This window comes from Amblyraja radiata, chromosome 33 (assembly GCF_010909765.2).
Source record: "Amblyraja radiata isolate CabotCenter1 chromosome 33, sAmbRad1.1.pri, whole genome shotgun sequence".
NCBI lineage: Eukaryota > Metazoa > Chordata > Chondrichthyes > Rajiformes > Rajidae > Amblyraja > Amblyraja radiata.
The window spans coordinates 1,738,175-1,764,871 of record NC_045988.1 but is presented as its reverse complement, the minus strand read 5'-3'; the positions used below and the strand labels follow the sequence as shown (position 1 = coordinate 1,764,871).

The 26,697-nt window shown below is 46.1% G+C and overlaps 1 protein-coding gene across 21 annotated transcripts in view; it reads left to right on the top strand.

Annotated features, from left to right (window-relative positions):
* phldb1 (pleckstrin homology like domain family B member 1) overlaps positions 1–26,697 on the top strand; it is a 229,072-nt gene that overhangs the window by 10,144 nt on the left and 192,231 nt on the right. The window contains exon 1 of one of the 21 annotated variants that reach the window (XM_033049601.1): positions 7,631–7,841. The exons of 19 other annotated variants lie outside the window; for them this stretch is intronic. Coding sequence is in view for 1 of the 2 variants with exons in the window: in XM_033049593.1 (XP_032905484.1) it covers positions 26,226–26,333 (108 nt within the window). In the remaining variant the exon portion in view is untranslated. Of the gene's footprint in view, positions 1–7,630; positions 7,842–25,625; positions 26,334–26,697 lie in introns of those variants that run through there. One more of the 21 variants, XM_033049593.1, reaches the window with a different exon arrangement.

Genomic DNA, 26,697 nt, shown 5'->3' with positions numbered 1-26,697 from the left:
CAAGCTTGTTAAACGTACGAGAAGTTAGATTTGACTTTTTAGCTTAGTTTAGAGATACAGCGCGGAAACAGGCCCTTCGACCCACCGGGTCCGCGCCGACCAGCGATCCCCGCACACGCTAGAGACAATTTTTACATTTACCAAGCCAATTAACCTACAAACCTACACGTCTTTGGAGTGTGGGAGGAAACTGAAGATCTCAGAGAAAACCCACGCAGGACACGGGGAGAGCGTTCAAACTCCGTACAGACAGGATCGAACTCCGTAGTCGGGATGGAACCCGGGTCTCCGGCGCTGCAAGTGCTGTAAGGCAGCAACTCTACCGCTGCCCCACTGTGCCGCCCTTGGCTAAGTGCCAGACTACAAACAGTTAACGTACAGGAAAGATTTCAGAAAGAGTCGCCCAGCTGATTCCAAATGTCAGGGGCGTGATTGGAAAACAGGTGCATATTCTGGTTTTAATATCTGATTGTGTGATAATCCAGCAATGAGTATCACCGCAGAAAATACTTGGATTGATTCCCAGAATATATGCGCATGACGAATGTTTCAAAAAATGCAGTTTAAGAAAATAACCCTGTTGCTACTCTGAAATGTTGCAGCATTCTTGGTATGGTTTGTTTTCTCTAGTTTATAATAAGTTAGCTTAATTTATTGTCACGTTTACCGATCTACAGTGAGATGCTTTTGTTACGTGCTAACCAGTCATCAGAAAGACTGTACATGATTACAATTGCGCATTGTGTCCGATATCCGATAAAAGCATTAACTAAATTTTCTGTAAACTGCTGTTGATTTGTTAGAAATTATTTTTGCAAGACTTGAATAATTTGAAAAATTTGACCATGAATAATTTTCAAACGTTTCCTGCTTACTAATCAACTAAACTTTACAGAAATATGCTGCTTCCTGTCAATCCTGCCATGTCTCTATTTCATTAATACACAGTGTGACATTAAGGTATACACTGCATATTGTAAGGCCAAGATGATGTTGTCTGTCTCGTCCCTTCCTTCTCTGTTAGCTGTTTGTTTGTGTGTGTTAAATGTATGTTTTAGTGTTCTTTAGCTTGTGTTATGTGGGGAGGGGGCCGGGGGGGGGGGAGTGGTTAGGGGAAATTGCACCTCGATGGAGATGCAATTATTTTCCGTATCGTATCCCCGTCCGCACTGCGGCCTCACATCGAGGAGCTGGCGGCCTCTTGCTGGGGATCGACTTTGGGAGCCCCAACCGCGGGCTTAACATCGTGGAGCTTGTGGTCCCCGGTTAGAGACCGACTTCGGGACGCAGGAGCTCCGATCGCCCCGACTGCGCATGGTTCGTGCCCCCCGATCGCGGGAGAATAACGAGGAAGGAGATTAGGAGACTTCCAGAAAGCTTTCGGCAAGGTCCCACATAAGAGATTAGTATACAAACTTAAAGCACACGGCATTGGGGGTTCAGTATTGATGTGGATAGAGAACTGGCTGGCAGACAGGAAGCAAAGAGTAGGAGTAAACGGGTCCTTTTCACAATGGCAGGCAGTGACTAGTGGGTACCGCAAGGCTCAGTGCTGTGACCCCAGCTATTTACGATATATATTAATGATTTGGACGAGGGAATTGAATGCAACATCTCCAAGTTTGCGGATGACACGAAGCTGGGGGGCAGTGTTAGCTTTGAGGAGGATGCTACAAGGCTGCAAGGTGACTTGGATAGGCTGGGTGAGTGGGCAAATGCATGGCAGATGCAGTATAATGTGGACAAATGTGAGGTTATCCACTTTGGTGGCAAAAACAGGAAAGTAGATTATTATCTGAATGGTGGCCGATTAGGAAAGGGGTAGATGCAACGAGACCTGGGTGCCATGGTACACCAGTCATTAAAAGTAGGCATGCAGGTGCGGCAGGCAGTGAAGAAGGCGAATGGTATGTTAGCATTCATAGCAAAAGGATTTGAGTATAGGAGCAGGAAGGTTCTACTGCAGTTGTACAGGGTCTTGGTGAGACCACACCTGGAGTATTTCGTACAGTTTTGGTCTCCTAATCTGAGGAAGGACATTCTTGCCATAGAGGGAGTACAGAGAAGGTTCACCAGACTGATTCCTGGGATGTCAGGACTTTCATATGAAGAAAGACTGGATAGACTTGGTTTGTACTCGCTAGAATTTAGAAGATTGAGGGGGGATCTTATAGAAACTTACAAAATTCTTAAGGGGTTGGACAGGCTAGATGTAGGAAGATTGTTCCCGATGTTGGGGAAGTCTAGAACAAGGGGTCACAGTTTAAGGATAAGGGGGAAATCTTTTAGGACCGAGATGAGGAAAACTTTTTTCACACATAGAGTGGTGAATCTCTGGAATTCTCTGCCACAGAAGGTAGTTGAGGCCAGTTCATTGGCTATATTTAAGAGGGAGTTAGATGTGGCCCTTGTGGCTAAAGGGATCAGGGGGTATGGAGAGAAGGCAGGTACAGGACACTGAGTTGGATGATCAGCTATGATCATATTGAATGGTGGTGCAGGCTAGAAGGGCCGAATGGCCTACTCCTGCACCTATTGTCTATGTTTCTATGTTTCTAGACTTTATTGCCTTCCATCACAGTGGGGAATGTGGGGAATCCGCTGTGGTGGATGTTTTTCAACTTTTATGCCGTTGTGTGCAAAGATCCTATAGCGGAGCAAGATAGACCACTCCTGCTAAATGCAATGGGCTGACGTGTAGTACGCAACAGAGCGGAACGTGGGCCTTTTTTTCATCCATTTCAGTAACCTGACCCGACCCGACTCGCAGTGTAATCAACGTTGCGGGGGAGCAGTTTGTGTTACTAAATTAAAATTCTGAAAATGAGGAGAAGATTTTTACCAAATAACTTTTATTTTTATGTGGATGTTTCCGTAACCGGCTTCCGTCTCCGCACTAGTATCTTTGCTCCGCTACGGGATCTTTGGTGCGGAGACGGAAGCCGGTTACGGAAATGGGGCCGAAAATTACCCACGAATCTGCCCATGACCGTACTACGTCTTATTCATCGAGTGGTCTATCTTGCTCGCTAGAGGGTCTGTGGTTGTGTGTGTCTTGTTGCTTTTTTTTAGTACGGCTGTGTGGTCATTCGAGGTTCACTGTATCTTAACGTGACAATAAACTGACATTTGAACCCTTGAGGTACTGTGCTGAAATGTTAAAGATGCTTCTGTGAGGTGTCAGCGGGCATTTTGCCAGCTGAAAGTTGCATCACATGTAGATTTGGGTGAGAGGCTGTGATGCAGATCAGAACAAAAAAAGGCACATGGTGAGTTTGTAATCATATTACAGCAGACACTGTAACCCTGAATGCCAATGTGACTAAACATGACACTGCCATGGAAAATCCCATTCATATCACCCTTTCATTGACCAATGTGTACATTGACATTGCAGCTAGGCACAAAATGCTGGAGTTACTCAGAATGACAGACCTTCAGAAGCAGGGTCTCGACCCAAAATGTCACCCATTACTTCTGTCCAGAAATGCTGCTTGACCGGCTGAGTTACTCCAGCATTTATGTGCCTATCTTCGGTTTAAACCAGCACCTGCAGTTCCTTCCTTGACATCGCAGCGTTCATGTTCATTAGTGATAGGAGCAGAATTAGGCCATTCGGCCCAACAAGTCTACTCCGCCATTCAATCGTGGCAGAACTATCTTTCCCTTTTTAGCCCCATTCTCCTGCCTTCCGCCCGTAATCCTGACACCCGTACTAATCAAGAATCCATCTGTCTCTGCCTTAAAAATATCCATTGCCTTGGCCTCCACAGCCGTCTGTGCCAATGAGTTCCAGCATGAATGAGTAAATTGGAGATGGGGTGGTTCATGAGATCCAGTCTATTAGAGATCCCTGTTCTCAGGTGGCACAAGTCTTAATTTAAGAAATAAAAGTCAGGCATTACGGAGCCTCTAACCTGCTGTACCATTCAGTAAGATCATGGCTGATTTTTACCCTCGATTAGAACGGAGACGAGGAAACACTTTTTCTCACAGAGAGTGGAGAGTCTGTGGAATTCTCTGCCTCAGAGGGCGGTGGAGGCAGGTTCTCTGGATGCTTTCAAGAGAGAGCTAGATAGGGCTCTTAAAGATAGCGGAGTCAGGGGTTATGGGGAGAAGGCAGGAACGGGGTACTGATTGGGGATGATCAGCCGTGATCACATTGAATGGTGGTGCTGGCTCAAAGGGCCGAATGGCCTACTCCTGCACCTATTGTCTATTCCAATTTGCTTCATGATGTCCACAGCTCACACTTCCCACAAAGGTTTTGTAGCACAACGAACAGAAAATCCGTGGCCAATTCACAGTAACTTGCATGTATTGATCAGGCTCAGTGCCACATGAGGAGTCACGATGCTGAACACATTGTGTGGCTCCTGTTACCCCACATTGTGGACGGACATGTTGAATGGATCGGTCCAGCCCAGAAGCTTTGCTGACAGGAGGAGATGAAGCAAGCGAATGAAGGAACCATTGCTGGCTGCCGGCTTGTATGTGCTCTGCCAACACTCTGGAGTTTGAGTCTGAAGAAGGGTCTCGACCCGAAATGTCACCCACTCCTTCTCTCCAGAGATGCTGCCTGTCCCACTGAGTTACTCCAGCATTTTGTGTCCATTTCATGGAGTCGAAGCCAGACTCCAGAGATCCACACACACAGCGTTCAGACCTGTGCTTGAAATCCTGTATCGGAGAGCGGTGAAGTAGTGAGCGACCAGTGGCCAGAGCATGCTACACTGGGTAATGCCAGCTGAGGGAGTATTGCACTGGGGAAGATCAACGTCTAATGTACAGAGTCCAGGGGATGCGGCATGCATGTGGAGTTGGTATTGAGGGCGTGTTAAACTGTTGGAACAGCAGTGCAGGGAGCAATCTGCATTCTTACAGGAGCAGTGAGAAGTGTAGGAAGGAACTGCACAGATTCTGGTTTACACTGAAGATAGACACAAAATGCTGGAGGAACTCAGCGCGGGACAGGCAGCTTTGAGGAAGGGTCTTGACCCGTAGACGTCACCTCTCCTGTAACTCGGTGGGACAGGCAGCATCTCTGGGTGAGGTTTTGGGTCGAGACCCTTCTTCAGACTGTGTCTAATAGTGTCAGCAGGAGTTTGATGGGTAACATGCCGATTCCACGCAGACCTCTGCAGAAGTGGATGTGTTGATGAGCTTTCATTGTGATTGCATCAACCTGCTGGCCTGGGCCCACCAGGGATCATCAGTGAAGTGTACACAGAGGAACAAGGCTGTTTAACTCTCTAGGACATAAGGAACTGAGGCCATGGTTATATCAGTCATGGTCTTCAATAATGAAGCAGTCGAAGAGCAGAATTACTGTTTTTAAATTTCTTTGTTCCGCTTAGCTTAGAGATAGAGCAAGGAAACAGGCCCTTCGGCCCATCGAGTCCACACCGACCAGCGATCCCCGCATATTACCACTATCTCACTCTCTCTCACTCTCTCTCACACACACACACGCACGCACGCACGCACGCACGCACGCACGCACGCACGCACGCACACACGCACACACACACACACACACGCACACACACACACACACACACACACACACACACACACACACACGACAATTAACAATTAACAATTAACAATTTTACCGAAGCCAATTAACCTACAACAAACCTGCACGTCTTTGGAGTGAGGGAGGAAACCCACGCAGGTCACGGGGAGAAGGTACAAACTCCGTACAGACAGCACCCGTAGTCAGGATCGAACCTGGGTCTCCGGTGCTGCAAGCGCTGTAAGGCAGCAACTCTACCACTGCGCCACCGTGCTGTGTCTATATGTAAAGCTGATGAATCCATCATATGAGCTTTTTGCTTTGATATTTTCGACACTCAAAGACAATAAAATAATTTTATTAACTCACTTAAAAATATGTGATTGCTGCTTCGAGCACCGTATTCACATAATGAGACAGGCAGCCTCTTACACTGATTCTTCATGTTACACGAATGTAGGTTAATTGGCTTCGGTAAAATTGTAAATTGTCCCGTGTGTGTGTGTGTGTGTGTGTGTGTGTGTGTGTGTGTGTGTGTGTGTGTGTGTGTGTGTGTGTGTGTGTGTGTGTGTGTGTGTGTGTGTGTGTGAGAGAGAGAGAGATAGTGGTAATATGCGGGGATCGCTGGTCGGTGTGGACTCGATGGGCCGAAGGGCCTGTTTCCTTACTCTATCTCTAAGCTAAGCGGAACAAAGAAATTTAAAAACAGTCATTCTGCTCCTCGACTGCTCCATTATTGAACACCAGGAAAACAAAAGAGCTCATTGTCGACTTCAGGAGGCACAGCACCGACTTAGTCCCCCTACATATCAACGGCGAGTGTGTGGAGAGGGTCAACACCTTCCGGTTTCTCGGCGTCCTTATCTCCGCTGACATCTCCTGGACAGACAACACGACAGCGGTCATCAAGAAGGCTCAGCAGCGGCTGCACTTCCTGAGGGTTCTCAGGAAGCACAACCTGGACTCCAACCTGCTGCTGACCTTCTACCGCTCGTCCATCGAGAGCCTGCTGACATACTGCATTACAGCATGGTACGGCAGCTGCACCATGGCAGACAGGGAGAGGCTTCAGAGGGTAACTAGGACAGCACAGAAGATCATTGGTTGCCCTCTCCCCTCCCTGATGGACATTTACACCTCCCGCTGCCTTAGCAGGGCAAAGAAAGTTTGGACTGTTCGACCTGCTGCTCTCTGGAAGGCGCTATAGGTGCATCAAAACTAGGACAAATAGACTCAGGAACAGTTGTTTTCCGAAAGTCATAACTACTCTTAACTCACTGACTTCACGGCCCAACACCCGGACTTCCATCTATTCTATCCACGTACTGAAATTTGGAACTGTAATGTGTATTGTAACTGTAATATTTAAATATTTTAAAATAATTTTTAATATTTTAATATAACTTTAAAAATCTGCCTAAGAATACTACCTATTCATCCTTCACCATTTTGCCTTTATAGATATGTATATAGCGCCGCAGAATTGTGCACCTATCCCCCACCCCCCCCTTGTTTTGTTTTCTGTTTCTTGTTTTTTGTACTAAATTATACGTCTGCACGGAGTACGAGCTGCTTTTAATCTCATTGTACATGTGTAGTGACAATAAATGGCATATCTATATATCTATCTATCTAAGCTGAGAAAACTGGTATTCTCAGGAAAGAAGGTTTCATTTTGAATAGTTTGGCCCTGTGATCTTTGCCTAATGAGGGAGACCTGCTTCCTCTGTTTTACCCCATAACCGTTCTAGTGTTGACTCAAGCTATGTTGAATAAAACGAAAAAAATTATTTAAAAAACCAACAGGCAAATGAATTCAGCTTCTTTGCAACCAGGGTGAGTGAGAGTGAGAGAGAGAGAGAGGGGCTGTGTGTGACATTCACTGGGTAGGTGGTAGTTATTGCCGAAGGTTTAACATTCTGGCATTTTAAACTGTGGACCTTTTTTTTCCCCCTTCAGATGAACAAGTGCAGTGTTATTGAGCCCTTTATGAGGAATAAAGGCAGCCTTGTTGTCAGTCAGGGGTCACATTGCCTTCGGCAGCACCAGTTTGACAGACACCGCTCAGTCTGGGAGCTCTCACCCATGCCAACTCTTCTCTCTCTCACATACACACACTGCACACTCTCACCGCGCTCTCTCTCTCTCTCGTCCTGTCTGCCCGCATGTGTGCTGATTTGTGAGGAGGCTACAGGCAGCTCAGACGGACTAAAAAAGGACTGCTAGGAAGGTTATCCCCGGCTCGGGTGTGGAGATGTATTCAGGAGAGTAACACCCTGACATTGCCGGTCTATTTCATGAACAAGCCTCTGGGAACTGAAAGGTACAATTTAATTTTCCACAGTCCAAATGATTAGTGTGCATTGTGGAATGCACGGGCGGGCGAGATGCATTTCTTCATCAGCCTTTGTTAATTGTTATTGCACTGAATTGAATTATAACATTATAGCAATATTTCAGATTGTGCAGGAGGCCGTTTGGATGATCAGAAACTGTGTTGATACTGGAAGTTAGATTTACTGAACTTATTGACTCATGTCAGACACAAAATGCTGGAGTATCTCAGCGGGACAGGCAGCATCTCTGGAGAGAAAGTATAGGTGAAGTTCCGGGTCGAGACCCTTCTTCATTCTGAAGAAGTCTTGAATCTGATGAAGGGTCTTGACCTGAAACATCACCTATTCGTTTTCTGCAGATCTGACCCGCTGAGTCACGTCAGTTTTTTGTGTCCATCCGGTTTTTATGAAACAGCATCAGCAGCTCCTTCCGACAAATTATTGACTCAAATGGCAGTTTACTTCCTTTTTTTCCATTCCTTTTCCTATTTTTAAAGTTTCACTGTTTATATTGTGTCTGGTGAAATATTCTGTGGTCTACCATGCCCATAAAGATTCAAGAATAGCATTGTTCCGACAGCATCACCAGGCTAGTTCCCGGATGGGAACTTCAAAGGGTTTAAAGGGTATTTTAGTGTCATGTGCACTAACTAAGGTACAGTGAAACTCGATTTACCATACAGCCGTACTAAAAAAAGCAGCAAGACACACAACTACATAAAAGTTAACATAAACATCCACCACAGCGGATTCCCCACATTCCCCACTGTGAGGGGTAAAGTCTAATCTTCTTCTTCTTCTTTATTCTCCCGGGGTCGAGGCAGTCGAACCATCCTCAGTCGGGGCGGTCGAAGCTCCCGTGTCGGGGCGATCGTAGCTCCCGCGGCTTGGAGCTCCCGAAGCCTGTCCCTAACTAAGGGACAGTGGACTCCACGATATTAAGTCCGCAGGCTCCCGCGGTTGGAGTTCCAAGGTCGATCCCCGCCTGACAGGGACCGCCAACTCCACGGTGTTAGGCCCCAGCGAGGACGGGGATATGATACGGGGAAAAATCGCATCTCTGTCGAGGGAAGAGATTTAAAACGTTTCCTCCAACCCCCCCCCCCCCCCCACACACATAAAACAAAGGTAAAGACACTAAAACACATTTAACACAAACTAAAAAATCACAAAGAAGACAAGGATGAGACAGACTGTTGGCGAGGCAGCCACTGCGGCGCCACCCGGTGGTTAGAAACATATAACATTCTTAAGGGATTGGACAGGCTAAAGGCAGGAAACATGTTCCCCCATGTTGGAAGAGTCCAGAACCAGGGGTCACACAGTTTAAGAATAAGGGGTAGATTATTTAGGACTGAGTTGAGGAAAAACTTTTTCACTCAGAGAGTTGTGAATCTGTGGAATTCTCTGCCACAGAAGGCAGTGGAGGCCAATTCACTGGATGTTTACAAGAGGAAGTTGGATTTAACTTTTTAGATGTTTCTGTGTTTCTGGAAGACGACACAACACTAACCAATGAACTGCGGGCTGCCTGTGGTTGCACTGAGGACTTGGGGCTTTTTTTCATTCTCGTAATTGGAATTGTTAATTTATTGAACTTTGTTTATCACAAGTTTATTGAGTTTTTGTTGATCTGTATGTATGTATGTGAGAATTTCATAGTTCCATTGTCAGTAAATATGGCAATGATGACATTCTTGGAGACTGCAAGTTGGAACGGTAGTCTGGAGATGATCAGCCATGATCACATTGAATGGCGGTGCTGGCTCGAAGGGCCGAATGGCCTACTCCTGCACCTATTGTCTATTGTCTATAGTCTGTAAATACCCATGTTGGTCTGCGTGTGAGCGCGTGTGATGTGTGGATGGTGGGCGTGTGAATGTGTTAGTGTGGTGGTGAAATTGTGGATTTGAGGTGAGGGTGCGTGTGTGAACGTTTGTGGTGGTGTGTGTGAGAAACATAGAAACATAGAAAATAGGTGCAGGAGTAGGCCATTCAGCCCTTCGTACCTGCACCGCCATTTGATATGATCATGGCTGATCATCCAACTCAGTATCCCATCCCTGCCTTCTCTCCATACCCCCTGATCCCTTTAGCCACAAGGGCCACATCTAACTCCCTCTTAAATATAGCCAATGAACTGTGGCCTCAACTACCTTCTGTGGCAGAGAATTCCACAGATTCACCACTCTCTGTGTAAAAAATGATTTCCTCATCTCGCTCCTAAAAGTCTTCCCTCTTATCCTTAAACTGTGACCCCTAGTTCTGGACTTCCCCAACATCGGGAATAATCTTCCTGCATCTAGCCTGTCCAACCCCTTAAGAATTTTGTACGTTTCTATAAGATCCCCCCTCAGTCTTCTGAATTCCAACGTGTAAGGATAGTTGGCGTGAAAGTTGGTAGGCTGATGGGCGATAGACACTGTGTGTTGAAAGGACTGTGGATAGGTATGTGTGTGCATGTCTTGGGTTTAGTTTCGTTTGGAGTTACAGCGCGGAAACAGGACCTTTTGCCCAGCGAGTCCACACCAACCAGCGATCCCCGCACATTAACACAAGCCTGCACGCACTAGGGACAATTTACACTTACACCAAGCATACATACCCAAGCCAATTAACCCTACAAACCTGTACATCTTTGTAGTGTGGGAGGAAACCGTAGATCTCAGAAAAAACCCACGCAGGTCACGGGGAGAACGTACAAACTCCGTACAGACAGCACCCGTAGTCAGGATCGAACCGGGGTCACCAGCGCTGCAAGAGGTATAAGGCAGCAACTCTACCGCTGCGCCACCATGCTGCCCTGTGTGTGAAGGTTTGGGACTAGACCATGAACGAACACTGCCACTAGTTAGTGTTGACTGGCCAGGCAGTAGATGATGACCAGTGGATCTTGAGGTCCAAGTCCATAACTCCCTGTCACAAGTAGACCAAGTGGTGAAGGAGGCACCTGAAATACTTGCTGTCATTGATCGAGGCACTGAGTATAGAAGTCAGGAATTCCCGATGCAGCTTAATAGGACTTTGCTTAGGCTAAATTTGGAATCTTGCGTACAGTTCTGGTCACCCCAATTACAGGAAGGATGTAAGGGCTTTGGAAAAGCTACACAGGAGGTTTATCAGAATTATGTCAGGATCAGTGGGTATTAGTTACAGGGAGAGGTTGGACAGACTTGAATAGTTTTGTCTGGATTGCTGGAAACATAGAAACATAGAAAATAGGTGCAGGAGGAGGCCATTCGGCCCTTCAAGCCAGCACCGCCATTCATTGTGATCATGGCTGATCGTCCCCTACCAATAACCCGTGCCTGCCTTCTCCCCATATCCCTTGACTCCACTAGCCCCCAGAGCTCTATCTAACTCTCTCTTAAATCCATCCAGTGACTTGGCCTCCACTGCCCTCTGTGGCAGGGAATTCCACAAATTCACAACTCTCTGGGTGAAAAAGTTTTTTCTCACCTCAGTCTTAAATGACCTCCCCTTTATTCTAAGACTGTGGCCCCTGGTTCTGGACTCGCCCAACATTGGGCAATTTTTCCTGCATCTAGCTTGTCCAGTCCTTTTATAATTTTATATGTTTCTCTAAGATCCCCCCTCACCCTTCTAAATTCCAATGGATACAAGCCCAGTCTTTCCAATCTTTCCTCATATGACAGTCCCGCCATCCCAGGGATCAATCTCGTGAACCTACGCTGCACTGCCTCAATCACAAGGATGTCCTTCCTCAAATTCGGAGACCAAAACTGGACACAATACTCCAGATGTGGTCTCACCAGAGCCCTATACAACTGCAGAAGAACCTCTTTACTCCTATACTGAAATCCTATTCTGCTCCAGACCACCTGAACAGACAGAGAGCCCAGTCCATCACGGGGTGTCACTTCCTCCATCACGTCCACCTTCAGCGTGTGTGGTATCAGGAAGGCTGGAGGTACCGTCAGTCAAGGCTACCTGTCACCCTGGCCAGTCCCCTTTCTCTCTTCCACCTTCTGGGAGAAGCTTGAAAGCTCAGACATCCAGATTTAAGAACAGTTTTTTCCCCCACTGCTATGTGCTCCAGAGCCAAGCCCCTCTCTCACAGTCCGAAGAAAGGTCTCGACCCGAAACGTCACCCATTCCTTCTCTCCAGAGATGCTGCCTGACACGCCGAGTTACTCCAGCATTTTGTGCCCACCCTCGTTCACATTCCCCTTGCCAGACGTGCTGCCGTTTACTCCCTCTCTTCACTCTACCCAACAGCTTACTGTCACGTGTAGCGAGGTACAGTGAAAAGCTTTTGTTGCGTGCTAACTGGTCAACAGAAAGACCATACACACAATACACGATACAATGTATTTGTCACTTGAACCTCATAGAGGCTCAAATGAAATGTTGTTTCTGCAGTCATACACACAAGAAAAAAAAGACCCAAGACACAACACAATTTACACAGACATCCATCACAGCGCATCTCCTCCTCGCTGTGATGGAAGGCAAAACAAACTTATCTCTCCCCTGCAGTCCCCATTCCCCTCCCGATGTCAGAGTCAAAGCCCCCGGCGGGCGATGGCAATTGTCCCGCGGCCATTAAAGCCACGCTGGGCGATGCAAGGCCGTGCTCCGGGTCTTGTTGTTGGAGCCCCCGGCGGGCGCTAGCAAAGTCCCGCAGCCGTTGAAGCCGCGCCGGGCGGTGATGTAAGGCCCAGCTCCAGGTCATCCTCGACCCCGCGACTCGGGCGGGAGAAGTCGCCGTGGCGGAAGCCCCGAAAAGCGGTCTCCCAGCAGGGACCCGCGGGCTCCCGGTGCCACCGTCCACCAGACCTGCGGTTGGAGCCTCCGAATCCCCGGGGTCGGGTCGCAGCAGCTCGCCACCACCGCTCCACCCGCTCCGCACTCAGCCAGCTCTATGATGGTGAGTAAGTCCTCAGCTCCGTGACTGGAGCCCCAGGTCGCTCCTGCTGGAGGCCGCTCCACGTTGCAGCCCCAACGACAACGGAGGCCCGACAGGGAAAAGGTCGGTTTCTCCGTGCAGGGGAAAGATTTTAAAAGTTTCTCCTACACACACACACACACACACACACACACACACACACACACACACACACACACACACTGAGTTTCCCCAGCACTTTTGTGTACCTGTTGTGTTTACTCTGCAGTTTCCGATTGAACAAGGATCCCGACCCAAAACGTCACCTATCCACATTCTCCTGCTACGCTGCTTGGCCCACTGAGTTACTCCAGCACTTTGTTCCTTGTGTTTTGTGATGCTAAGATCATATGTCATACGTGATAGGAATAGAATTAGGCCATTCGGCCCATCAACCCTACTCTGCCATTCAATCATGGCTGATCTATCTCTCCCTCCTAATCCCATTCTCCTGCCTTCTCCCCATAACCTCTGACACCCGTACTAATCAAGACACTCTGTGTCCTTTTCAGCTCTCTCCCTTCTCCCTGTAGAGTCGCCCTTGTCTATGGTACCATTAGTACATGTTTCTATTGTCTATCTTCCATGGAGACTGTGTGTTCAAGAGCTAATGGCCCTCTGTGGCTCGGATTGAGGCTGCATGTAACTGTATTATGGTACTATTAAGAATTGAGCACTTTGCATTTTGAACTGTTGCGTTTTAAATGCTTTGTTGACCATCAGTAATGGGTGCCCACTCTTTGTGCTGAACCTTCAACAATAACCCCGCTCCTTCTCAGTTACACAGCTCCTTCAACTGTGGTTTAAGGGCACAGGGGACTAGTCACCGCTGGCAGTAACTGGGCATCGCTCCCAAACAAATGTGAATGGCTCAGATTTACAATGCTATTGTGCACTTCAGTGAAAGGATGCTCGTTCAACTGCCAACGCCTCTGCAGGCTCACAAGTGACCTGCCAACATCATGGACTGCGGCCAAATCCAAATGCAGTCCGCCCCCATTAGTATCATCCGTCAGTGGACTTGGCCACGATCTTTGGCAGCTCTCGCTTCGTGTCCCCGTACCACACTGTGCACAACATTGCTCAAAGAATCCGCATGACCTCCGCACGCCACACCAACTATGTCACTCTGCAATTGCCCCAATACCGCGTACTGATCAGCTGCCCATGGCCCATTAATGGATGATCCTTGTCCAATATCAGTCACCATCTTCACCACTTACTATGTCCTTCTTCTTCATCATCCCTTGGGACTGAGGGGGGCGCCTCCACTAGTAGTTTAGTTTAGAGATACAGTGTGGAAACAGGCCCTTCGGCCAACCGAGTCCGCACCGACCAGCGATCCCCGCACACTAACACTATCTTACACACACAATAGACAATAGGTGCAGGAGTAGGCCATTCGGCCCTTTGAGCCAGCACCGCCATTCAATGTGATCATGGCTGATCATCCCCAATCAGTACCCCGTTCCTGCCTTTTCCCCATATCCCCTGACTCCGCTATTTTTAAGAGCCCTATCTAGCTCTCTCTTGAAAGCATCCAGAGAACCTGCCTCCACCGCCCTCTCAGGCAGAGAATTCCACAGACTCGCCACTCTCTGTGAGAAGAAAATGTGAGGGGTGGCGTGGTGAGAATGATGTGGTGACTCTTTGCATACTTTTGTTATGCAAAACAAAGAATTTTACTGTGACTTGTCACATGATGTGACAATAAATCATTAATTAATTAATTCATTCATTAGAGAACATGTTTTGAAGGCCCTTCGGCCCAGCGTGGCCGTGCCGACCAGCGATCCCCGCACGTTGACACAATCCTGCTCACACTAGGGACAATTTTCAATTTTTACTGAAGCCAATTTACCTACAAACCTGCACGTCATTGGAGTGTGGGAGGAATCCGAAGCACCCGGAAAACACCCACGCAGGTCACGGGGAGAACGTGCAAACTCTGTACAGACAGCACCCTGAGTTAGGATTGAACCCGGGTCTCTGGCGTTGTGAAGCAGCAGCTCTACCCGCTGTGCCACCGTGCCCCCTGAGTTGGAATGTAGCTTACTATGTTGATCAAGTGTAGTGTGTTAAAGGCTAATCCCTCCTTTGTCCTGGTGCCAGAGTTCGAGACCTGTGTTAAACATCTTGTGTACCTACATCCGTTCATACGAGTTGTTATTGTGTCTTGTGCAGTTGTTGCTTCCTCCTGCCATTGTTTGAGGCTAAATCTCTAGATTGGAATCTGGTGAATAATTGTGTCTGATTTATTTTAAATTCTATTTACAGACATTACTATAGCGTTATTTCCAAGAGTTTGTTTTTCATGCCAAAGATGTGGGATTGTTAAAGAATTCTCAATAATCTTTTGAACACACTTCCAGAGCAACAATGGGAATATTCCCTCCATACACAAGTTTAAAGGCCTCTGTTTGGTGATTTCAAACCCTGATTCTCTTTTCCTCATATTTATAACCTCACAGTTATGGTCATCTAGTGATGCAGTTTGGAAACAGGCCCTATGGCCCAACTTGCCCACACCAGCCAACATGTCCCTGCTACACTAGTCATAGAGTGATACAGTGTGGAAACAGGCCCTACGGCCCAACTTGCCCACACTAGCCAACATGTCCCTGCTACACTAGTCCCACCTGCCTGCGTTTGGCCCATATCCCTCCAAACCTGTCCTATCCTTGTAGGTTCTGCATCTTCCTTTTTCAATGCTTGTTATCCCTTATATAGTGACAATCCAGAATAGTACATGGTTTTCCTTATGGGCCTGTCCCACTTACGTGACTTTTTCGGCGACTGCCGGCACCCGTCATAGGTCGTTGCAGGTCGACGAAAATTTTCAACATGTTGAAAATCCAGTGGTGACCAGAAAGACGCTACAACTCTTTGGACGAATGAGGAGACGACTCACGACCATACAGGCGACACGCTGGCGACATGTCGCGGGGTAAAGCCTGTATGGTCATGAGTAGTCGCCCAAAGAGTCGTACCTTTTTCTGGTCACCGCTGGATTTTCAACATGTTGAAAATTGTCGACGACCTACTGCGACTATGACGGGTGCCGGCAGTTGCCGAAAAAATCACGTAAGTGGGACAGGCCCATTATATAGTGACAATCCACAATTGTACATATGGTTTTCCTAAGCATTGCTTAATCACAGCTTGATGCAAACTTTTCCTCCTTTCTCAATCCTCCTTCTCCTCGATCAATTTCCCTCCTGGGATAAATACATTTCTATCGTATTGTATCATAGAAGGTAGACCATTGGCCTTATTGAACTGATGAACAATCTTTTTTTTTTTAATGTATTTATTTACTTTTATTAGAAGCAATTGTACAAAAAGAAAAAAAAATCGACATAACAGTTATACAATTTTCGTACCGCTTCAGTTTTAACATTTTATGAACTAATAACTAGATCGGAAAAAAAGAAAAAGGAGAAATCTTTAATGATGAACAATCTTTAACGAGTTGTATATGTGTACATCCAGACCTCTTGCTCCCCAGTCTTTTAGATTTATTATCATCCAACTAATATATCATCTCCTTTTAAAAAAAGATGTAATTGATTTTTCAGTTCATTCATTTACTGGAGGTTAAACAATGCAAACGTCCTTGAGAGAGCGCAGAGGAGATTGAACTGAAAATTTATAGGGATACAATTGATTTTAGCTAATTAGTTGGACAAGCAACAAAGGAGGCAACAGTGGAACAGGAGCATACAATATCAAAGCAGTTTAGAGATAGCAGGCAGGGAAAAGCAGGTCTCATTAATTGTTTCAGGATTTGGAGATGTTGATTTTATGTTTTAGGCAAGAGATGCAGAGGTTACGTGAGGATCATTTTTTTATGCAGCTGATGCTGTCATGAAATTCACTGCTCATGAGAGAGATCGGAGTGGATTGAACAGTGTCTTCAGAAGGATATCAGACAGGCACATCAGGGCTTGGAGCACAGTGAAGAGGGTCTCGACCCGAAACCTCACCCATTCCTTCTCTCCAGAGATGCTGCCTGACCCGCTGAGTTACTCCAGCATTTTGCGTCTGTCTTTGGTTTAAACCAGCATCTGCAGTTCCTTCCAACATAATTCACATCAAAGTGAGCATCAACCAGGCTCGATGGCAGCACTTTTATCGCTGACCCAGAAGGCTGAAGCTGCAAATGAGTTAAAGAACGAGCAGATTGGGCCGACACTTCCCACATCATCGTGGAGCGATGAATTCAAATGAATTATTTGGCATGAGATGACAAAGAAAAGCTCAATCTGGCTGGAATGAAAAGATCCCATGACACCACAAGGTCTACTTTACCTGATGACCAGGACAGCCAATGTTGGTGCTGCAGCTTAACTTGTCTTCAGTTTAGGAATAAGGGGTCGGCCATTTGGGACTGAGGTGGAGGAAAAACTTTTTCACCCAGAGAGTTGTGAATCTGTGGAATTTTCTGCCACAGAAGGCAGTGGATGCCAATTCACTGGATGTATTCAAGAGAGAGTTAGATAGAGCTCTTTGGGCTAACGGAATCAAGGGATATGGGGAGAATGCAGGAACGGGGTACTGATTTTGGATGATCAGCCATTAAATGGCAGTGTTGGCTCGAAGGGCCAAATGGCCTACTCCTGCACCTATTTTTCTATGTTTCTATGTTTTCATTCATTCACTGCCGTTTATAGGAACTTGCTGTGCTCAATTGCAGCCATGTTTCTATGGAGTGAGGCAAACTCAAAAGCAATTTGAGGCCAGCAGGTAGAGCTGCTTCTTCACAGCGCAAGGGCATCTACCACACGCGGTGCCTCAGGAAGGCCCTCAGCATCCATAAGGACTCATCACACCCCTGCCACGGTCTGTTTCAACTACTTCCCTCCGGCAGACGTTACAAGGCCTTCTACGCCCGAACCTCCAGACTCAGGAACAGTTTCATCCCAAGAGCTATAGCGGCTCTGAACCGGCCTTAATGAGTGCCCCCCCCACCCACCCCCTTTGGACAGTCTCCCTCAGATGGTCACGTCAATCAATTCAGCTTGTTTATTTATGTATTGTATTTATTTACCTTTCCTGGACATCAGTGGAGATGCACACTAAATCTCGTTGCACTGACGTGCAATGACAATAAAAGATATATTATTATTATTATTATTATATTAAGAGACCAGGGTTCGATCCTGACCTCGGGTGCTGTCTATATAGAGTTTGCACGTTCTCCCTGTAACAGCACAGTTTTCCTCTGGGTGCTCCGGTTTTCTCCCACATCACAAAGACGAATTGGCTCTCCGTAAATTGACCCTAGTATCTCGGAGGTTGATGTGGACGTGGGATTACATAGAACTGGTGTGAATGGGTGATCGATGGTCTGCATGGACACACTGGGCCGAAGGGCCTGTTTGCATGCTGTATCTCTAAACTAAAAAAAAAACCCCAATGTGGTGGAATAGTGCCCATGGATCATGACGTATTAAATGACCTAATCTTGCTCTGATCCACTTATGTGACCTTATGACCTTATGGACACCAAACGTTGTCATGCTTTGGCAGAAAGTTCCCATTAATTAGCAGAATTTCCCAACGCTTTGGTGAAAGCTCGTCACCACATCGTGTGAGTGCGTAGTTACAAATGAATGGAGGGTATCTCCCCAATGAAAATGTCCGCAACAATTCCACCCCTGAGTTCAAGGCTTGTGATTATGCAATTAAGCAGTGAAAAATAGTAAAGATTTCTATTGACGAGTCCAAGTTTTCTGAGTCATTTTCCATTGGTGATGTCACATTTTATTTCTCTCCATTTGGTCTCTGAGGCAGCAACAAACATTCTCCTCCCTCTCCCCACAGTCTGTACAAATATTGATATCATAGAAACATAGAAAATAGGTGCAGGAGTAGGCCATTTGGCCCTTCGAGCCTGCACCGCCATTCAATATGATCATGGCTGATCATCCAACTCAGTATCCTGTACCTGCCTTCTCTCCATACCCCCTGATCCCTTTAGCCACAAGGGCCACATCTAACTCCCTCTTAAATATAGCCAATGAACTGGCCTCAACTACCTTGTGTGGCAGAGAGTTCCAGAGATTCACCACTCTCTGTGTGAAAAATGTTTTTCTCATCTCAGTTCTAAAGGATTTCCCTTCTATCTTGTTCAGGACTTCCCCAACATCAGGAACAATCTTCCTGCATCTAGCCTGTCCAATCCCTTAAGAATTTTGTAAGTAAAACATAACAGCAGAATTTGGCCATTCCGCCCATCATGTCTGCTCCGCCATTCGATCGTGGCTGATCTACATTCCCCTCTCAGCTCCCTTCCCTGTAACCCTTGACTCCCTTAATAATCACAAACGTATAATTCATCGCTTTAAAAATTCACGATGGATTCCACAGACTCACCGCCCTCTGGCTAAAGAAATTCCTCCTCATCCCCATTCTAATGGTGCATCCTTTTATCCTGAGGCTGAGTCCTCTGGTCCTAGACTCTCCCACTACTGAAAATGCTCTGATGGTTATGAAATGAAATGATGGATTAGAATTGGTAGGCTAATCAGACCAGAACTCCATGAGGTGAGATTGTTGATTAGGTTTGTATTTACTGGAATAAGTTCACGAGGTGATTTCGTTGAAGTTTTTAAGAAATAAAGGGAACTGATATGGTCAATAAAGAGGGTGCACAAAAATGCTGGAGAAACTCAGCGGGTGCAGCAGCATCTATGGAGCGAAGGAAATGGGCAACGTTTCGGGCCAAAACCCTTCAGACTGAAGAACACTGCAAGAATGGGGAGTTGTACTTTGTTACCAGGGCAGCAAGTGGCACAGCTAGTAGAACCACTGCCCCAAAACACCAGAGACCCCGGTTCAATCCTGGCCGCGGGTGCTGTCTGTGGGAATATTGCACGTTCTACTTGTGACCATGTGGGATTTCTCAGTGTGCTCCAAGTTTCTCCCACATCTCAATGACTTCCAGGTCAGTTAGTTAATTAACAATAGAGTGTGTGGATGAATCTGGGTGGAGCTGGGCTTGTACACTCTGGAGTTTAGAAGGATGAGAGGATATCTTATTGAAACATATAAGATTATTAAGGGTTTCGACACACTGGAGGCAGGAAACATGTTCCCGATGTTGGGGGAGTCCAGAACCAGGGGCCACAGTTTAAGAATAAGGGGTAAGCCTTTTAGAACGGAGATGAGGAAACATTTTTTCACCCAGAGAGTTGTGAGTCTGTGGAATTCTCTGCCTCTGAGGGTGGTTCTCTGGAAACTTTTAAGAGAGAGTTAGATAGGGCTCTTAAAGATAGCGGAGTCAGGGGATATGGGGAGAAGGCAGGAACGGGGTATTAATTGGGAATGATCAGCCATGATCACAATGATTGGCGGTGCTGGCTCGAAGGGCTGAATGGCCTACTCCTGCACCTATTGTCTGTTGTCTATTGTCTAAAGTGGGGGATCAAAATATGGGATAACAGTAGAGGTATTGTAAAAGGGGTGAATGAATGGTGGACTCGATAGGCCGAAGGGACTGTTTCTGTGCTGTATCTCTGTGACTGTCTGGCTGCAGGAAGTATTGGAACTACTATGGGGGTGTTTGAGTACTTGGGACGGCATCCAGCCCAGCTGTTGAGTTAACACTTGGCTCTGTACGGTCTCCAAGAGCCCATTATGTGTGAATGGTCACTTTCCAGTAGTTAGCTGTGTCCGTTTAACTGTTTATGTAAAATTTAATGTAAAATTCATTAAAACTCATTAAAAACCCACATCTTCTTGAGTTTGAGTATGGAACAGCACGACACAGGAATAGGCCACGGCCTCAGAATTAAAGGATGTTCTTTTAGGAAGGAGATGCGGAGAAATGTCTTTAGTCAGAGCGTGATCCATGTGTGGAGTTTTTTGCCACAGAAGGCTGTGGAGGCCAGGTCAATGGATATTTTTAAGGCAGAGATAGATAGATACGTGATTAGCACAGGTGTCAGAGGTCAGAAGGCAGGAGAATGGTGTTAGGAGGGAGAGATAGATCAGCCATGATTGAATGGCGGAGTAGATTTGATGGGCCGAATGGCCTAATTCTACTCCTATTCCTTATTCCTTATTTGGCCCAAGATGCCAATCCAAATAATCCCATCTGCCTGTGTGAAGTCTATATTCCTGCATTCTCTGCCTACTCATGTGTATCTAAATGCCTCTTCAATGTTGCCGTGGTATCTGTTTCTACCACCTCTCCTGGTGGTGTTTTCCTGGCACCTGCCAAGCTCTGTGTAAAAGAAAACACCTCAAAAATCCCCTCGAAGCTTCCCCCCCCTCACTGTATATCTTTCCCCTCAAGTATTTGACATTTCCACATTGGTAAAACGATTCTGACTGTACACTCCAGCTAATTCTCACATTATATGATATACCTCTGCCAGGTTGCCCCTCAGCCTCTGATGCTTCAGAAAGATTCCTCTCCATCTAGCATATACTCTCTAGTCCGGGCAATATCCCTGTGAACATCTGCACCCTCTTCAAAGCCTCCAAGACCAGAACTACACCCAATACTCCAAACGTGACCGCTCCAAAGTTTTATACAGCTGCCACACGGTTTTACAATTTCTAAACTCATTATCCCCAACCAATAAAGGCAAGTATACCGTATTCCTTCTCTGCCACTTTATCGACGTGCGTTTCCACTTTCGGGGAGCTGTGGACTTGCACCCCAAGATCCCTTTGTCCATCCATGCCCCAAAGGTCCTGCCTGCTACATTTGACCTCCCAAAGTGCAACACCTCACACTAACCTGGATTAACCTCCATCTTAACATGAAAGAGATCTTTCATTTCCGTTTCGAACAGGGCAAACAATTTCCATCCTCCTAGCTCAAGCCCTATTATAGAAACATAGAAACATAGACAATAGGTGCAGGAGTAGGCCATTCGGCCCTTCGAGCCTGCATCGCCATTCAATATGATCATGGCTGATCATCCAACTCAGTATACTGTACCTGCCTTCTCTCCATGCCCCCTGATCCCTTTAGCCACAAGGGCCACATATAACTCCCTCTTAAATATAGCCAATGAACTGTGGCCTCAATTACCTTCTGTGGCAGAGAATTCCACAGACTCATCACTCTCTGTGTGAAATTTTGTTTTCTCATCTCGGTCCTAAAAGACTTCCCCCTTTATCCTTAAACTGTGACCCCTTGTTCTGGACGTCCCCAACTCCGGGAACAATCTTCCTGCATCTAGCCTGTCCAACCCCTTAAGAATTTTGTACGTTTCTATGACATTGAACATCTGATCAGGCTGGGCAGGAAGTCCAGAACAAAGGAACAAAAGAACTGCAGGCACTGCTTAATACATAAAAGGACACAAAATGCTGGAGTAACTCAACGGGTCATGCAGCACCTGTGGAGAAGATGGATAGGTGACGTTTTGGGTCAAGACCCTTCAGACCGATTGTTGGTGAGGGAGGGGGGGAGGGGGGGGGGGGAGGAGAGAAGAAAGTTGGGAAAGGGGAGAGGCAGGACACAGTTTGACATGTAATAGGTCAACATAGGCGAGGGGGGGGGGGGTTCATATTCATAATCATACTTTATTAGCCAATTATGTTTTGTATACGAGGAATTTCATTTGCCATACCAATAAAAAGCAACAGAACACACAAAACACACTTTAACATAAACATTCACCAGTGGAATAAAGAGCTTATTTCACATTGATGTAAGAAACCATTTTTCAGACACAAACTGGAACGGCAGAGTTGTTTTTGACGGAAACTGTAGTATCACAGAACATTAGATTTCAGTAAAATTGTAGGAAGGAAGGGTCTGAAGAAGGGTCTTGACCCGAAACGTCACCTATTCCTTTTCTCAAGAGGTTATACCCGACCCGCTGAGTTACTCCAGCATTTTGTGTCTACAATAGATTTGAGTAAATCAATTAGAAGGATTCGAACAAAGACAGGCAAGTGTTGTTAAGGTGCCATAACACCTTTATTCAACTAAAGGGCAGTAAGGCTGATGGGCTGAATGGCCTTGTACTGTCCCTATTGCTTTTCATTGGGCATTGCCGGTAACTGGAGGGATTTTTAATCACTTAGGCAAATATATAAATAACTTCTGACGCTGGAGATCTGAAGGTCCACAGGTCCTATCCTGAAACATTTACTGTTTCTCTTTCCGCAGATGCTGTCTGACATGCTGTGTTTCCCCCTATTCTTCTGTTTTTTTTATTAAATTGCATTAATGTAATGCGAAAGCGTAAAAGAAATAATCAATTTAATTGGATGTTAGTCAGAAAGACTTGTTGAACAATTCTCTGTACATGGTGGCCCATGATGACTTTGCCCAGTCACGATCCAGTCAGAAACGCAGAGCTTCCCCTTGGATGCAGTGCCCCAGAGGTGAACTGCAAGATTGGATTAGTATCTGCCCATCATTCACTGACAGATGTCCAACATGATCACATGTGAAGTCATGTGAAGTCAAAAGAATTCTCAACTGATTTTACAAATGAATAACTCACTGACTACGGAACTCTGATGTCGAATTGACCGATGCCTCATCACAGAGGATGTCAAAGAACACAGCTTGGTTTCCAAGTCAAGAATCAAGAGAATTTTATTGTCATGTGTCCCAGATAGGACAATGAAATTCCTGCTTGCTGCAGCACAACAGAATATGTAAACATAATACAGAACAGGAGATAAAAGTTCAGTGTGTCTAGAAACCATAGACCATATATATACACAATAAATATACAGATACAATGTAATAGGCTGTTATTTTTTGGAGTTTGGTGGTGGAGGGTCCACTCCAGTCTAAATTCCATTTGGAATATTTATGGAGGACCAGGAAAGCAAGAAGCAAGATTACTCCATGGAGTTACTCCAGCTCCAGGGAGTGATTCTGCGTTGGTTTTCAGTGGTCATGGTGAGGTGGTGACCAGATTGCAATGGCGGCCAGATCTCCCACAATGCAAAGGGAGGAAGAAAGTGCCCAGAGAATGTGCAGGTCGGCCGATGATGTACTGGCCGTGGTTGTGCGCATGTGCAGGGCGGATGAGGAGCGAGCAGAGAGCGGTGAACCGGCGGCCTGGACACGGATATGGATGGCGGGCGGAGACGGAGAGTGACAGAGAGAGCGATAGAGAGGGAAGCCCGCTCACAGTTGAACGATAGGTGTCCCGGGTGCTTGCCAAGCCGGGCAAAATGGCATGGCTTTTATGTTGCCCTGCGGGACTGTAGGTGGCCATTGGCACCCGGGCAACCATTAATTTTGAGCCCTGATGTGCTCCCATCTAAATAATATATCAAATTGCGTATGAACTTTAACTGGAACTAGAGTTGTGTCCAAATATGTACCGAGGTTCAATAATAAGTTTCAGTGCATTTTGGATGGAGCAAGTTCTTTGATGGCAAGGTGCTTCCCCTGACACACGCCCAGTACCTGTGATGGGCTGCGAAGTCCTCACCATTTCTCGTAATCTTCTTTGAAATTGAAATATTGAAATACGTTTATTGTCATTGCACAACAACTGTACAATTAAATTCCATGGCGTCTCCTTCGGTGTGTACATAGAAGACACAGGATAAAAGATTTAAAAAGAACAAATCACAACAGCCATTGACTCACATATACACCAGATCAGTAAAGAGAATAATAAATAGGTATTAAAAATATTTTAAAAAGAATATAGCGCATTTTTTGTCCTGGGTGTTCAAGTTGACGAATCAGGTCGTACACCTACTGTACACCTGTAGAAGTTCAAGAGAGTTTTCATCATCATGCCGTATCTCCTCAATCTTTGCAGGAAGTAGAGGCATCGGTGAGCTCTTTATGATCGCATCAATTTCTCCCCCCACCCCCCCCCCCCCCCCCCCCAATCTTTGCACATCCCAGATCCTTTCCACCCCTCCCTTTAATTTCATGTTTCATGTATTTTGTGTTTTTATGGCTGTTGGCAGATCAATTTCCCTCCTGGGATCAAAGTTGTATCGTATGGTATTGCATCGTATTGTATGTCTAGGACTGTCGATTGCATCAATGCGCTGGGACAGGACAGATGTTCGGAGGTATGCGTGCCCAGAAACTTGAAGTTTTTGACTCACTCCACCACCGTCCTGTCGATGAAGACAGGTTTGTGGATCCTCAGCCTTCCACTTCATTTTTTGTTTTATTTGTTTTGTTTTTTTTTAATTAGAAGTACAGTAAATTACAGTAATACACATCAGATATATCTTATTACATTTGTTGTACCACTTCGTTTTTCGAGCTTTAAAAAAGGTAGAAATAAAAGAAGTAAGGGAGGTGAGCAAGAATCGTGAAGGTGCAGGAAAGTGTTGGGAAAAGAAAGCCCCTTAGGGAAGAAGTTAGAGAAGGAAGTAAAGAAAGGAAATAGACCCTAGAAAGAAAATTAAAAAAAGGAGAAACTATCGTTCTATTATAACAGAGCCTTCCTCTTCTAAAGTCTACAATCAGTTCCTTGGTTTTACTGATGCGGAGAGCCAGGTTGTTTTGCCATTCGGCACCGATCGGTCAGTTGCTGTATTCCCCCCTCACCATCACCCATAATTGGTTCACCACGGTGGTGGTGGTGGTGTCGGCAAATGTGAAGATGGAGTTGGGACTGTATCAGGCTGCACCATCATGAGCCCAGAGTGGATGAAGCAGGGGGCTGAACACTGCCTTGGGTGCTCCTGTTATCACGGGTTATTGATCAGGAAGTGTTGCTGTCTATTTCTACTGATTGGGGTCTGTTTTAGTCTTTCCTGCTCCATCATCAGCTCCAAGGAGTAACAATATTGAGTTTACGAACTTGGACAATGCAATAAATAGTGGAGATGAACGATGATGAAGGCTGAGGCAGGTCGTGGCTGAGTGGACAGTTGGTGTGTGTGGGATAAAGTATACATTTGGTTTGGACTGACTGACTAGGGGAGAGGAATTTGACTCAGAATGGACTGGAAGGAGTTAAGAGATTATTTTCCAGCCCAGTCGAAGTTCTTTCCAACTCCTATCTCCACCCACAATGTCCTGTTCCTGCCTCCTTCCCCCTGACAATTCTGTTTAACACAGCAGAAGGTGGAGAGAGGGAGGAAAGGAAAGGGAAAGCGAGAATGCTGTGCTCCTGGGCTTCAGTGGAGATTACATTTTAAAATACTCTTGGTGATGTCGGGGATGAACCAAACCTCCCCAGCTGGGAGCCAGTGTTGGGATTGAGAGATGCCACGATCAGACTGCAGACGTTACAGGAACGGACTGGGAATTGAAGTTGTCACAGTATCCCAGGCTTCAGGATACACGGTTTGGTTCCCCTGGCGTTTATGTTCGGACAGAGTTAGCTGCCTCAGCACAGCTGCGTGTTCACCTTGTGCATCGACCTTCTACTTTCACAAAGCTGCTGAGGTATGAGATTCGCTCCCGGTTTTGGTTGCCTTGGCATCATTGAGGGGAAAGGAATTTTTCGAGTGGACAAAGCCTGCCAGGTATCTGCCTGGCCTCGGGTGTATGCAGTGCAAACATGCGATGGACAATAGGAGGCTGGCACGAGTGAACTTCCCTCTCAAACTAACCACTGCCATTCTGCCCAATACAAGTGTGCAAGTGATCACTAAGGTGAGTGAACACTAGGGGGGATTGAGTGTACCCTGGACAAGGATTGTAATATAGACTAAAATGCTGGAGAAACTCTTCTTCTGACAAGGGTCTTGACTCGAAACGTCGCCTATTTCCTTCGCTCCATAGATGCTGACTCACCCGCTGAGTTTCTCCAGCATTTTTGTCTAACTTCGATTTTTCCAGCATCTGCAGTTGCTTCTTAAACAAGGATTGTAATATAGTTATTTAGTAGTTGACTTGGTATATTTGTTTTGTCGTACTGTTGTGTTTTATCGTGTGGTAAATACTACTTTAATGTTTGAATAAATATTTTTGGTTTTTTTAAAAAAAGGTGAGTGAACACTATTCAGAATTTGAATTT